Source organism: Grus americana, chromosome 1 (assembly GCF_028858705.1).
Source record: "Grus americana isolate bGruAme1 chromosome 1, bGruAme1.mat, whole genome shotgun sequence".
Taxonomy (NCBI): Eukaryota; Metazoa; Chordata; class Aves; order Gruiformes; family Gruidae; genus Grus; species Grus americana.
The window spans coordinates 10,895,321-10,911,173 of record NC_072852.1 but is presented as its reverse complement, the minus strand read 5'-3'; the positions used below and the strand labels follow the sequence as shown (position 1 = coordinate 10,911,173).

The 15,853-nt window shown below is 36.7% G+C and overlaps 1 protein-coding gene across 8 annotated transcripts in view; it reads right to left on the bottom strand.

Moving 5' to 3' along the window:
* PCLO (piccolo presynaptic cytomatrix protein) overlaps positions 1–15,853 on the bottom strand; it is a 382,165-nt gene that overhangs the window by 34,161 nt on the left and 332,151 nt on the right. For all 8 annotated transcript variants that reach the window (XM_054844924.1, XM_054844942.1, XM_054844959.1 and 5 more), the window contains one exon: positions 15,314–15,381. In XM_054844924.1, coding sequence (XP_054700899.1) covers positions 15,314–15,381 — 68 coding nt within the window. The remainder of the gene's footprint in view (positions 1–15,313; positions 15,382–15,853) is intronic.

Here is a 15,853-nt window from a genome sequence, read left to right as displayed (position 1 = left end):
AAGAATGTGTTTGTGGTTTTGTGTGTGTGTGTCTTTTCTCCCAGGATTTGCATCACTTCCTATTATATCTGTTTTTCAAGCTGTCTTCAATACAGAATCTTTAGCCAGTGGCAGAAAATTTTACTTGAAACAAATTACTTGGCTTTGTTCAACAGGAAAACTGCAATATTTAATTTTGGAATTTGATTCAGAACAAGTAACCTGAGGGCAGTACATGCTGCCAGTGAAGAGGGGACTGATTTGTGATACTATACTGGGATGCATCTCTGATTTCAGTGCAGTCTTTCCCTTACAATGTGACAAGGCACACACCCAAAATTATGAGATATTTATGGGGAAGCTATGCTCCCTTTACCTTTCCTCCATCTTGATAAATCTGTACCTGCATACAAGAAGTTAGATTCAACAAGCCAAATTCAAGAGGCTGGGAAAAAAAGCACAGTGTACAATGACATATTAGCTACTGGATTTTGTCCAGAAAATGACAAAATTGTTGGGAAGACCAGCTTTGTCTCACTCATGGTGCTTTTCTGCTTTCTGATGGGAAGCAACATGTTTTTACATTGTTTCCTCTACTGAAGAAAAATTGTAAGAATCTGTTTCTCATGTTGTAAAACTCTTGTAAGTATTCCTGATAAAAACAGAATATCAATCCTTATTTAATGTAAATCCAGAAAAGCAAACTCAAGTCATTTTCTGAAGGCAAGCTGAGACTGTGCAATGTCTCATGCTCTCTGTATAATTTTGTAAATCTGGAGTAGCCCCTTTAGTCAGTGGAACAAGACCTAGGTAAGGTGTTGTTAAGGAGAGGTCAAGAGCAGCTCCTAGGCTCTGCTTCCCAAACTCGGTTTCCTTTTTAATGTGAAAGCTCTTTTTGTACATAAAATGTCCATCAACAGGAAGGAAAAAAAACCCACAAAACAAAAAAACCCAATAAAACCCAAAAAACACCAACCCCCCCAAAAAACCTCAGACAACTTCTCTTGTTAATTTTTTTCTCAGTTTTCTTTCTAACACGGCTCAGATTTCTTTCTTTGAAAATGCCAGCTTTCATGTACAAATTTATCATTGAGTTAAAAACCTATTGTTACACCATATAGTTTCTGAGTTATGATAAGCTGTAGTGTAATTTTACAGGAACCTAGGTAATTTTGCTTTGTGAGAGTGTTTGAAAAGAAAGCACTGAGTATGAAGGAAGATACTCGTGTGGATATTGTGTAGGCTTCACTTTTTCAAACATGGAAAATAGTGTGAAAAACGTGTCTGTATACAGTCAGAGACTGCATACTGCTTTAAAACACAAACAAAACACCAAATAGCCTTAAACCCAACATATGAACAACGAGTTGGTGTGTCTGTTTGTTACTCTCTCAAATGTCCAGAGACAAGAAGCAAAGCCTCCCTTTTCTCTCCTTTACTTGCCAAGAAAGAAGGAATTCTTAAGTCAATCAAACTAGTCAGAAGGGCATAGTTTATAAAAAAAGTCAAGTAATTGCATTCAGATCAATGAGAATCCAGTTCCTTCAAGAATATAACAGAGTATTCCATGAATATGAATACATTTCTAAAACACTAAACGCTCAGCCAGGCACAGCCAGGAGATCAGGAAGCTGGTGAATAAATGCTATAGATATTAGGTGAGCAGCAGGAGGAAACAGTAAGAGTCTATAGCGTACTCAGCAGGCACCGATGCGAGGTACATATGGGGTTTTTCCTAGTAAATCACACAAACTGACTAATTATTGCAGGCAGGATGTTACCAGACTTCTGGAAAATATGTGAACTTCTAGGTACTACAGCAGTGTGAAACATGAAGGCAGTTGTATGCATCAGATGTTTGACCCAGCTGATCTCTAGAAGCTTTGTGCATATTTTCCAAGGCATGGAATTTCAGTCACATTATATTATTATCAGATCACAGTCAGTCACAGCGCAAAGCCAATGTGTCAGACAAAACAATTAAAGACAGCTTTAAAAAAGAAAGTATAACAAAAAGAAAGCACACCAAAGGGTGCTTCAGAAAAGAAAGATCTATGCAATGGATGGCATTAACACACATGCAAACCTGGAGACCGTTTGGCAGAACTGATCTCATCTGATATCAGCCATCTAAACTTTAGATATGCAAGCTAAAATAAATATGGTAAATTTTCATTATAATCTTTTGGTTCTTAACAGACAGTGGAAAAGGACTGTCACTCCAGGTAGCTGACTGTGAAGGGAATCCCAAATACTAACTTAGCTGTAGGAACAAATCAGGTTTCTGCCTATATACGTGAGGATCTGGGGTCATTTAAGATATACAAGTGAAACTGAAGGATCTGGTCAGGAATGGCAGATGGGATGAAGAACCTGTGGGATACCCAAGACTTTCTGGAGCAGCAATTGGATTGAGGCAGAAAAATACTTTAGGCTATTTAAACCAGCAGGATACACCTATGTTTAAGCCCCTGAATCCCTTTGTAGATAAAGATACATAAACTGCATCCTGTTCTACACACACAGTACGTCACTTTCTGCCACTAGATTTGACTGGTCTTCTATCCATTTGATTCTCTCGCAGTCATAGCCTATTAGTATGAGAATAAAGAATACTCAGAAGGGAAGAGGAGCATATAATAGCCTGAAGTAATTACAAATGCCTACACATGACAAACTGTTAGGAATTCTTTAAGAGAAATAAGCACACTGAAGCTTTTCCTTAACAGACAAATCATTATTCACATACCATTGCAATGGATAACGCATTTCATTAAAGCTGCAAGCCTGTAAGACTAGTATCGTAGAACAAAATAATGAACATGGAGCATTACGAAAAACATATTAATCTGAAAATAAACTGGGGACAAAGCACAAGGTAGTAATTATAGATATGAAAGCAGACTCTCTACCATAAGAATCAGAAGCATCTACGCAATTTCATCATATGAAAGATTCATATTCATACTAATGCACTGATTTTAAAAAACTTCTATCTTGAAACACAACCTATAGTCCAATAATTCTGAGCAGTCTGAAATCCTGACATAAATATCAGCTGAAATTTAATTTTAGCTTGCCATGTGATCCCACCTGGAAATGCTCTAGATCCATCTGTATTTAAACAGCATTCCAAGATAAATGTTTGAACATCAGTCTAAAAAAGTGTTTATACTACAAGAACACATGAGAGGAAATAAAAAACTCCTTTCTGAATTCCCAGAATAATAGTTTAATTTCTAAGTAAGTTATAAGTTATTTAACAAAAGAAATAAATAACAAATAATCTTCTAAACCATACGTATATAGTACAATACCAGCTCCTTTTATGTGGGTTACAAACACTAAGGAGTTGCAAAGGACTGTTAAGTATAGAAACAGTTTATGATTTTTTTTTTTTTGACATTTCAAATAAATACAAAATTGGAGCTCTGATACAGAACTGTTTGGTAGGAGCAGCTGTGTTATCATTTGTAGGCAAGCTCAGAAAAGTCTATTTATAGGAAATGCTTGATAAAATGTGCTATGTTTGTGAAAGGAAGAGCTTGAATTTTGGATTCTTATTTCTCTCCTTGAGTACTAATTTCAGCAAGTAAGATTAGGCTAGAAGTTAGGAGAAACTTTTCAGTATCAAGGATAATCAAGCACTAGAACAAACTGTCTAATGAAGCTGTAAATTTTTGGTGCAGGTTAGCAAAATTCTTTTGGGAACGATATTTGTTTTGAAGCAATAGGATGAGGTCTTGAGGTCCCCTTAACACCATTCCTGCTACATAATATCTCACATGTATTTGAGCACTGAACATTATTGACTTTAAACCAAATCTGGTTTACTTACTTTTTTCCCTGGAGTACGCACAAAATTCCAGGTCCTAATCACACTGTTAAATGGAGATCACCTGAATTATCCAGGAAGATGACATGTAAAAACCCTACTCAGTATCTCCTACTTTCATTTTCATCACAGAGGGGAATTTATTTAGGATTTGCTAATTCACCTTCTGTCATATTAATGCTTCAACCTGACTGTTACTGAGTCTAAATAAATACTGATCATGAAAAGTGACTCTATTCAAAGTTCTTTTAAATTACTCACTAGGTGAAGCAGCCCTTCTTCAGACTTACACCAGACAAGGCTCAGGTCCAGTAATCATACATTCCAGCATCTTCATCCTTACTCCATTTATGTTGCAGGAATCCCCCTGTTTGCTTTTCAGTGTTGAAGGTCTTATTAACTGCTATTTGTACTAAATGTGCCAGTTGGTATTAAATCAGATGTCCTTCATAACCATATCTTTCTAAAGACATAGATTACAGAATTCTACCAAAATTCTTTTTTTTTTCCCCTCAAAAATGAGATCATGTAGCTTCATCAGATTTCTGATAGAACTACCAGCACTCCAATTCCTAGCCTAAACCCTCTGACTCCATTACATCTCCAAGGAGTCACCGGAATAAACCTCCTGAATGTTCCAAGCAGCTTTATGTTACTGGAGATACGTTTAAGAGCTAAGCAAATAAAAGTAAGTAAGAACATTAGACAAGCAAATTATCTGTCCGGGTGATTATTGAAGCATCATAGCAAAGGCTGATATTTTGGTTTCAAGATGAAATACATGTGCTTTCAGGTTCTGCTGTTTTTCTTTTTGCTTGTTTGTCTTCTTAAAATTTATTAATTTTCTACAGATCTCATGGGAAAGCAGTGTTTTTTAAACAAAAGCTTTAAAAAAAATCATGTTTTTTTGAATCTTCTTGCAACATGGTTTAATGGCTAATAGCCATCAAGTCCCGATTCATACAAGTGTGGCATAAGCTGTTAGCCAGCCACTATTTAATCACAGTCAGGCTCCCTGGATTATTTACTTCTCTTTTAATGACAATTTATAATAACAATTCAGGAACAGAATGATTTGTAACTATGTAAAGCAATGTTGTTTGTGATGCGGATACAAGAATATAGAAGATTATTTTGTCCTTTTTTCTGCTATGTTTCTATCTCTCACTGCAGTCCTTATTCTTATTTAAATTCTTTCTGTTTCTTTTTAGGAAATCCAGCTGGATTATACTGGCAAATACCTCAGGAAGGCAGAACTAATTGCTCCAATTACTACTGGAGAGCCAGGTGGGCAAATTAGAGTACTGGGCCAATCAGGGATAGATAAAAGAAATGTTTCCCCGCATTTTAGAGAAGCAGCTGATAATGTTTAGGTTTACAACACTGCTGTTGTTTATCTTGAATCACTTCTTCAAATTAGTGTGGTATTTAGGTATTAGTAGTATGGCTAATCCTAGCTGGAGGAAGCAGATATAAAATATTATAGACAGTTTTAAAAACATATAAAGAGAGAGAATAAAGACTACTGTCAGTGCATAAGCCTGATTCATTGCTTAAGGATTCCTTGTGACGGAAAATATATCTAATCTTTTTAATTTTTGAAATTAAAATTTGCATTCCCCAAAATAAATGAGATGCAGTATGAGGGGATCAACATGTGACAGGCTAGCTGCAAGTGCTCTCCTGACTTATGTTCTATCCCCTTGTGTCCTTTTTTGCCGCTGTGGTGAAGCAGCTACTCGTGTGAGAAATCACCCTTGCTGGTACTTTCTGCTTTCAATTTTGTTGGCATTGATTAATCTTATACTGTCAAGAGTAGTAGATAGTAGACCTTTGGTAGAGTCTGATGGCAGAAAGCAAGGTTGTGATTTTATATTAAAGACAGTTTAAACGATGCCAGGTTGAATTGTAGCCTTTTTATTTATAGAGATAGTAGAGACGTCTGACAATATCTTATTCTTTTACTTAGATCTTTTCCTGGGCAAAGATCAGATTTTACTCAGTAATATTTTATTTCACAAACTGACCTCATCTACATGTAAATCAGAATGGCAAAAAGACTATAAAAGCAGATACTAGAGCTGTTAAAAATGTGTTTTAAAAAAGAGAACACCAGGCTTATATCACTCTTTAGGAAAGACATTGAGAGCGTACAATAATTTTGTTTGCTATGTACTACTGGACATGAACTCAAAAGCAAAAATTGCAATGCAACCACTGTTCAAGCAAGTGTTGGTAACATTTCAGATTGGCTGGGTTTCTCTTTAAATCCATGGATCGATATCCATTACAATCAAGTAAACAGTCACATACTTAGTCAGTACAAGATTCTATTGATTCAAGAAAAATACGTGGAAGTCCAGACTGTTTTTTCAGGTTCTATTATGTTTTAGTATATGCTAGGGATTAAAGGTTCAATCTCCTGAGATATTTGAGTTATTGGGAAGGTTGCAAACAGCAAAGATAGTATTTGACATGTGTGCAAGAAGAAAATAGATGATGCTCTCTGTGGTTTTGAGATACCAATCTAAAAAGGCCTTGAAAAGAATTGGATTGAACCTTGGTGCAGAAACATAGAACTATTCCAAAATAACGTAAAAGCTGTGCTATTGTGCAAGAGAGTGGTTCTGACTTGGTCATTTATTGATGATCTATATACTGCTAGTGTGATATGAGTTGGGGATTATGTTGTAGGAGATAGGAATTTTTGCTCTGGAAGATAAAATTCAGTTTAACTAAATTTAAGAAAAATAAATACAGTGTTAGTATAGGATTTGTAGGTTAATTAGATACTACTCTTGCTAGTAACCTTGGGCATGTGAATTCACAATTTATCTGTCCATTCACTTCCTGACATAAAAGTAGGAGTGAGTGGTTGTATGATATGTAACGATACTTTCAATTTCCTTGGAAATAACAGTTCTCAGACCCTTACTACCCAATACTATACATGTGACATTCTGATGTTGCTTCAGTAACTGAAGCTCAGTACAAAGATGTGAAAGTGGAATGTTTCTGGCACAGAGTCACTGACTGTATCTGTTCAAGACAAAAAGCTGGGTGAAGTGAGACGTGCATACCTGAAGCGCCTAGTCAAAGGTATAGAAGAAACCACTATTGAAGAATTAAAGTGTTTCTACTTCTACAACCACAAAATACCTTTGCCTGAATGGGCAACTGTTCCCAGAATACCACTCACTCAGCACAGGAGTATTTGCAGTTTGTGTGCTGAACCCTTCAATAAACATTGTCACCTCTTTCATATCATAGAATCATAGAATGATTTGGGTTGGAAGGGACCTTTAATGATCATCTAGTCCAAGCCCCCCACCATCAGCCAGGGACATCTTTCACTAAGTCAGCTCATGTCCAATTTCACATCCACCAGTATCCCCAAGTCCTTCTCTGCAAGGCTGCTCCAAATTAACTCATCACCCATCTTTGAGTAATGATAACAAATTAGAAAATTAGAAGGGCCAAAGCCCAACTAGAACTTAATCTGGCTACTACCATAAAAGACAATAAAAGATGTTTCTATAAATACATTAGCAACAAAAGGAGGGCTAAGGAGAATCTCCATTGTTTATAGGATGTGCAGAGAAACAGAGTGACAAAGGATGAGGAAAAGGCTGAGGTATTTAATGCCTCCTTTGCCTCAGTCTTTAGCAGTAAGACCACTTGTTCTATGGGTACCCAGCCCCTGAGCTGGAACGTAAGGATGGGGAGCAGAATGAAGCCCCCATAATCCAAGGGGAAATGGTTAGTGACCTGCTACACCACTTAGACACACACAAATCTATAGGGTGGATGTGATCCATCCAAGGGGACTGAGGGAGCTGGCGGAACTGCTCACCAAGCCATTTTTCCATCATTTATCAGCAGTCCTAGCTAACCAGGGAGGTCCCAGTTGACTGGCAGTTAGCCAATGTGACACCCATCTGCAAGAAGGGCCAGAAGGAGGATCCAGGGAGTTACAGGCCTGTCAGTCTGACCTTGGTGCCAGGGAAGGTTATGGAGCCAATCATCTTGAATGCCATCACCTGGCACGTACAGAACAATCAGGTGATCAGGCCCAGTCAGCATGGGTTCATGAAAGGCAGGTCCTACTTGACTAACCTGATCTCCTTCTATGACCAGGTGACCCACTTAGTGGATGAGGGAAAGGCTATGGATGTTTTCTACCTAGACTTTAGTAAAGCCTTTGACACTGTTTCCCACAGCATTCTCCTGGAGAAACTGCCTGCTCATGGCTTGGACAAACGTACTCTAAGCTGGCTTAAAAACTGGCTGGATGGCTGGGTCTAAGGGTTTGTGGTGAATGGAGTTGGCGGCCAGTCACAAGTGGTGTTCCCCAGGGCCGAGTACTGGAGCCAGTTCTCTTTAATATCTTTATCAATGATCTGGACAAGGGGATCAAGTGCACCCTCACTAAGTTTGCAGATGACACCAAGTTGGGTGGGAGTGTTGGTCTGCTTGAGGGTAGGGAGACTCTACAGAGGGATCTGGACAGGCTGGATCGATGGGCTGAGGCCAGTTGTATGAGGTTCAACAAGGCTCAGTGCTGGGTCCTGCACTTGGGTCACAACAACCCCAGGCAACACTACAGGCTTGGAGAAGAGTGGCTGGAAAGCTGCCTGGCAGAAAAGGACCTGGGGGTGTTGGTCAACAGCTGGCTGAACATGAGGCGGCAGTGTGCCCAGGTGTCCAAGAAGGCCAACAGCATCCTGGCTTGTATCAGACCTAGTGTGGCCAGCAGGACTAGGGAAGTGATTGTCCCCCTGTATTCAGCACTGGTGAGGCCGCACCTCGAGTGCTGTGTTCAGTTTTGGGCCCCTCAGTACCAGAAAGACATTGAGGTGCTGGAGCATGTCCAAAGATGGGCAACGAAGCTGGTGAAGGGTCTGGTCAAGTCTGATGAGGAGCAGCTGAGGGAACTGGGGTTGTGTAGCCTGCAGAAACGGAGGCTGAGGGGAGACCTTATCGCTTTCTACAACTCCCTGAAAGGAGGTTGTAGCCAGGTGGGGGTTGGTCTCTTCTCCCAAGTAACAAACAATAGGAGAAGAGGAAATATCTTCAAGTTGCACCAGGGGAGGTTTAGATTGGATATTAGGAAAAATTTCTTCACTGAAGGGGTTGTCAAGCATTGGAACAGGCTGCCCAGGGAAGTGGTGGAGTCACCATCCCTGGAAGTATTTAAAAGACATGTAGATGTGGTGCTTAGGGACATGGTTTAGTGGTGGACTTGGCACTGCTAGGTTAACAGTTGGACTCAATGATCTTAAAGGCCTTTTCCAACTAAAATGATTCTATGATTCTATGATTCTAAATATGATCTCTGTCTAAAATCCCTCCAACTTTACTCATTTTGCAGGTTGTATTTTATTCAATTCTATAGTCGAGCCTTCTGTAAGAAGTAATCTGTGATATTTTTTTCTGATTACTGACTGAGAAAAACAACAAAAGCAGTTGGCTTAATCATTAGAAATAATTTGTTAGAGATCAGTAGAGAATTTACTTCATACCAAAGGAAGTTAAGGGTATATTTATAATATCAAGAGTATTTAGACTCATCATATAGTCCATGAGGAGACTTAGATATCTGCAGGGGTAAATTATATCACACAAACTAGGTGCTGATATACTTTGTAAAGCTGGCCTAAAGTGGTGGTATACCTGTCGCCACAGAAAGTGAGGATGGAGTCCCAAAATGCAGTCTCGCTGGGCTCTGGAGGCACACCAGAAACCATTTGCTGCCTGTAACCGGCTACTATCAGGACAAAAACTAGTGTTTGTCTATTTTACAAGGTCGACTGTTGTCCTGTAGCCCCCTGATATCCAAGGGCTGCTGATGTGGCAGGGGAGCACCTTTTTCTCTCTCCTTCCAAGAGGGAGATCCTCTAGCATGAGCTTCTCAAGACTTCCTCAAAATGGGAATTCCACAAATTTTGGCATCAAGCCACCAGATTATGTGCTTCCTTCCATAATTCATGCAAATCCCTCTTGTTCAAACCCAGAGCATCTGTCTTAGAGTGTCTTTATCACATTTTTTGCATTTTCATTCCTAAATTACAGTGTTTCTCCATTAAATATCAAATTAATGTTAGATGACCTAAGATGAGGTTATGTTTCCCAGAAGTTACCTTCTAATAGCTACAAAGATATAAATTAGACTTGGTTATGAGAGAAGGAAAGTCTCAGATGATCCCAAAGTTACAGAAATTTAAGGTTTGACCTAATCTCTGTCCTACATTGTTCCCAGTCTCAGTGTTTTCATTCAAAGTCACTATTACTTGTGCAAGGTCAATAAAATTCACCTTAATTTTAATCCAGCAAGAAGTTAAATTCTAATTATAACCTACTTCATGAATTTTAAGCATCATATTTTAATCTGATCTCACAGTCCTCTTCTTTTGTGAAATGATAGAGATAACCAAGAGAAGTTTCTCATCTGCAGTAAACCCCATATTTTCAGCCTGGTCAACTGCGACATCAAAGTACAGATTTTACTTAGGCAAAAGCATTTGCAAATCTCAATAACTAGAGCATGATTAGCCCTTAATAATTTCCTTCATCTGTCTTTTTTTCTCCTCTTACTTATAACTTTCTGGTCGAAGGTCCATAATTAAGTCCATTTCTCTCTGAACATCCTCATAAGGACTAATATTATAGTTCTGATATTTCAACCACTGGAGTTTAAAAAAATCGATACGCAAAATTTTTAAAGTGTGGAGATGCAGTGTGTTGATTTCAGCAACAGCTAAAGCCCTTAGTCTTTCTCAGTCATACCACAGTGAGTCCTTTGGTTTAAACCGAGTTAATTTAGCCTAACTAAACAGCAAGTAAAAGGAGAATGAATGGGTTTTTTCTGAGTTTTAATTACTTTGAAGAATGTGGCAATGCTTGGTTGTGCCTGTGCGGTCAGTTTGTTTCGTGCTTTGTTTTACAAGAGAGCGCTAATCCACATATTACTCCTGGGCATGCCGACAAGAGAAAGCGTGATACAATTTGCAAGATACTTTGCTCCAGGGTCTGTTCTGTGCAGACATGACAGATGAAAATTTCACCAGGACTATTCAGAAAGCTATAAAGGAAAATTTACAGGTCAAATTTTTGCTAGTCACTTACTTATAGAGGTCATGTACCTTTCCTCCAAAATGTTGTTAGAATGACCCCTTAGCCTGTTTTAAGGTTTGTGTCATATTTTAACCATTTTTCTCATAAATAAAGATTAAACTGTCTTAGTTAATGAAATACAATGATAAGTGATGAAACTGTTTATAAACAAATTTCTTAGTTTATAATCCAGGCTGATGAACCACAAAGCTCAAAAGTTAAAAAAAAAAAAAAAAAAAAAAAGTTGTGTTTTAGCTTTAGACTACTCTGAATAGATTAAATAACAGTCACAGTATTGTAAAATTTCCCTGTTACAGCATGATGTTATCATAGAGTTTTTTTTTTTTTTTTTAAATCTGTAATTCAGACAAATACACAGCATGTATTTGCTGTGGAAAACCCTGGATGAGTTCATTAAAGGCTATATAAAAAAATGAGTGCATATCACCAATATATCATTTTGCAAAAGTTCAGTAAGTATATGTGCATCATCAGATTTTGAAAGAGTACAAATCTATTCCTTCTGCTCAGGTGTGGAAACACATCTGCAGAGGCTTTACTAGAATATTCTGCAATTTTCTCTTTAGGTTCTGTCCTTTATTACAGGGAGATAGTTTCTTACAGGGCTTCATTTTACTGCACTCAAAAGATGATATTCAAAGGACCACTGGAAATGTCAGAAAGTGAGCCTCTGACCCATGGCAGAACTGTGTAGAGACATTTTTTGGTATTCAGGACATGGACTGGATGGGATTTTTTTTTTTTTTTTAAATAAAAACCCCACTCCCTTGGAAGATGTGAATGTGGATCCACTCTATTCTTATACAAAGTTTACAATTTTCTATCTGAAAATCCTGACAACAATGAGGCCAAGCACAGAGGATTACATAAGTACTGTGAGTACTCGTTCACTCCAAAAAATACTGATTAAGTGAAGCCAGACCATGCTTGCCAACATGTTCATCGTTTCTAAAACAGACTTTGTTTGAGATGAACCTCAATGTCTGTAATACTAGAGGAATGATATTTTGCATATATATAGCAAATGAGAAGATCCAAAATTTCCTTACAGTAAACTATTTAACTTAACATTTTATGTATATATCTTCTAATAGAAATAATGGCAGCTTGGAGTTACCTAGTAAATTCACACTTTTGAAATATAGGCAAATAATTTTCCCCATATATTTCTTAGCTGGATACATAGTTGGTAGGTGGAAAATATCATCTGGGATCTATTGGCTGAGCAGTTTCGTAGGGTAGACAGACCAGTCATGATCTACAACTGAATTAAGATATTAATCATGTGCTTTTAATTGTTAATTTCAACCCTTACATGGAATGCAATGGGGTTTTTTTGTCTGTAATGTCTGTAATATTCCATAGCATAAGAGATCTTTAAACAAAAGATATTGTACTTTCTGAAATGAATAGAGAAATTAGTTTGCATAACTCAGTGAAGATCACAATATGTATCATAAAATTTACTGAAGTTTAAGAAGATGAAGTATTTCATCTGCTCAGGGCAGAATGTCCAGTGTAAGATGGCATGCAACAATGCATATCATAAAAATAACTGCAACACAGTGTCCAGGAACAAAACTCTGAATTATTTTATATTATTAAGTAGTATGAAAATACAGAATATGACAAGATGATATGTTCAGAGAAACAAAAATTATCATAGCAATACTCACAGTTATTTATAGTGACCATTTGGTTGTGTCAGCAAAGCAAATAATACTGTTTTCCAATATTTACTTATAATTTAACTGATACATCTTAATAGCACAAAAACTATGCCCAACAAAACATTAGCACATTTCTCAAGTAGGTAAGCAATTACAAAAAGGAGTATATGTTTCCCTGATGATTCCACTTTTGTACATGCCTAAATTTTGGTGTCATACCCTGTCAGCTGAATCCGAACCCTGTTGCTACAGTTTTGATTCGGCTGCCTAAAAACCAGTTTTCATTGCCATTCAGAAATCCTACCTTGCTTTGCTTCCAGCTATTGGTCTTAAAGATCTTTTTCCTGTAAGCCCCCTGCTATATTTGCCAGGCCTGTGTGAATGACTTGGGTGACTAAAACATTGCAAGTAGCAGTAGATCTGCATGTTTAAGCAATTGAATTTATTCTGCACCGTTTTAAAGAGAATAATCCACAGGCTACTTTTCACAGAACTTGTCCATTAAGAATATTTGAAAATGTAAAAATAGTACTAATATTAAAAGGTTTTACGTATAACACTAAATCCTTATTTGCAAACAAAAATACAAATGTCAGCTATGGGAGCTCTCTCCAAATTAATGAAAAATGGGAATGAATATTTGCTCCCAGTTAATTGCAGAGCTCCTCTGGTCCACAACACAGATAAGCGCACTACAGAAAAGATATAATTTGATCTTTAAGACTTTAAGATTTTCATTCACTTTTGTTCACCTATGAAAAGAATACCACAATAATTTTATACTACTGAAGTAATTCTCAGTTAATCTCGACATCCTCTAAATTCTGAACTAGTTAACTGCAAGATAATTATATCTACATGCTGAAACTGAAATTCTCTTGAATTATTTTGCAGCTTTAAGTTTAATTTATCATTTGAGATTGATCTGTCCCATCTTAGTCAACTAGAGATCAGAGAGTAAAAACTAGGCTGGCTGCCCCAGATTCTCTCAATGGGGAGAAACATTTAGTAAGAAGCACTCATTTTATCAGACCTGGAGTTGTAATTCTTAGAGTTCCCAAATTAGGAGAATTGAATTGCATCACAAGTGAAAATTAGGGAATTACAGCTCTTGAGTTATTTGCAGATTTTGAAGATGAGGAGAAACATGCCTTTGGCTGGAAAAGTAGCTTTAGTGACCAAATGCTATATACACATTTTTTAGAATCTTTCAAAAGTTTTTTTTTGCCTGGGTCTGTTTGGGGTTTTGATTTTTTTTTTTTTTTGGGGGGGGGTGTTGGGGTTGGTTAAACATTAAATTAAAACATTTTGTCTTTGTAGGTTCTGAAGCTTATGATCCAAAACCTTACCTAAGGGGCAATTTATGATGAACAAAATAATGAACAGCTGTTTGTTTACAATTATTGTTCTGTATAAAACACATCTTGACAAAGTAAAAATGGAAAATTCCTAATTTCCCATTTTCATCCCACCATTTCTCTTTTTAAAAAATAGTTTATTTTTCAAATACTTAAAAATACTATTGAACAAATTGAAGTTTGATAAGCAGCTGAATTTGGATTTTTTGTATGATGAGTAATATGTACGGAAAGATTTAGTAGAATGCATATACACAGTTAAGGATTTTTGCTTTGGAAAAGAGTTTTACAGTTCTACCTTCAAATTCTAATTTGATTTCTTCAAATTTGTGGAACATTAGACCACTTTTACCTCAAATATAGCAACAGTGATTTTTTCCCCATGTGTACAGATTGCAGAAACCTGAAAAATGTGGACTTTTTAAGGCTGAACTTAAGAGGAAGTTAACTTCAATTGTATATATGAATTTCAATTTATGAATTAAATTGAAATGCATTAAAATGATAAAACTATTATTTTAATAATAAAATGAAGCTCAATATAATGAAGTTTTATATTTGAGGTCAACAGAAACATACACTTGAAAGAAAATACCTTATATGCAAAGGGAAATGGAATTTTCCTAACATATCCTTCAATACAAAACACTCTTTTAATTTTCATGCAGTTGTCCATTATTACACATGAAAGACATAATCACATTGCTCATGAAACTTTGACAAGCCATTCTGTCAGGCTCTTTCCATCTCCAATCTTACAATGTCTCCTTCTTTGAGAGCACCACATTCATACCAAAAAAATTCACTCAGGACTTCCCAATCAGATAAGAGTTTCACAATAGCCTAAGTGCAGCAGTCAAGCTTGATGTTCAGCTAATATTTTTATTTAAACTTAATGTTTTATGTAGACACTAAAATTAATAATTGTTTTAAATATAGATATAGATATATATTTTGAAATGTTATAAAAATAGAGCCTGACAGCCATTGGATATTTTCTTCTGATTTAACGGGTATTGAGTCAGCTCCATACTTCATATTTTTTATTCCAATACTATGAAAAGCAATGAACATTGAATCACAGATATTATTCATTGCAATCTAAATATTTAATTACTTTAAATAAACAGGTAAGACACTGTTCTCGTTTAAATTGAAGACTCATTACATTGGTGCTATGTGTAAAGGGTCCTTAAAGTAAACGAAAGTCAGGATCTTAATCTATGATACAAAGAGAGCATAGACTAATCTTCCATAGCATAACAAGTAAAAGAAATAAACATGTCAGTTCTATAAACATGGGATACCACTGTAGTGTTGTTTGTATTTCTTTTTACCTTCTGCATCGGTTAATCCTACTCCCGACTGCTTTACTGGTTCTTGTCCATTCTGGCTCATCTTCCCTCTGTTAAAAGATAGTTGGTAGTTGTCAATAAGATCATAAAGAGTTGAGATCTAAGAAATGATGCACCCAAGCCAGTAAGGCTTGCTTCTGTACAAAAAGACAAACACACAGGTATTTCTAAAAAACAAAAAAGTGTGCGTGTGTATTTAATTTCAAGAAAATACGGTGTATGGTAGGTTTTTTTCTGTTTATATTTGGACAGATCACTTAAGAATATTTTTTTTTTTCTCTTTTGGAGGCAACTAAAATCATATCTTGCTGAGTCTGTACATTCTTATAGAATGGGGTCATCAGGTGCTGTATGCTACCTGCCCCAAATCAGCCTGGGGTTCCGCAACCAGTCTGCATAGCTCTTCTCCTCACTTTATCCTGTTATGATGAACAGTGAAATATATAATAAAGAGTCACGGAGTTGATACTTGATCTACAATCCTATTACTTCAAAGGTAAGGCATGTTTGTGCTCATGATCT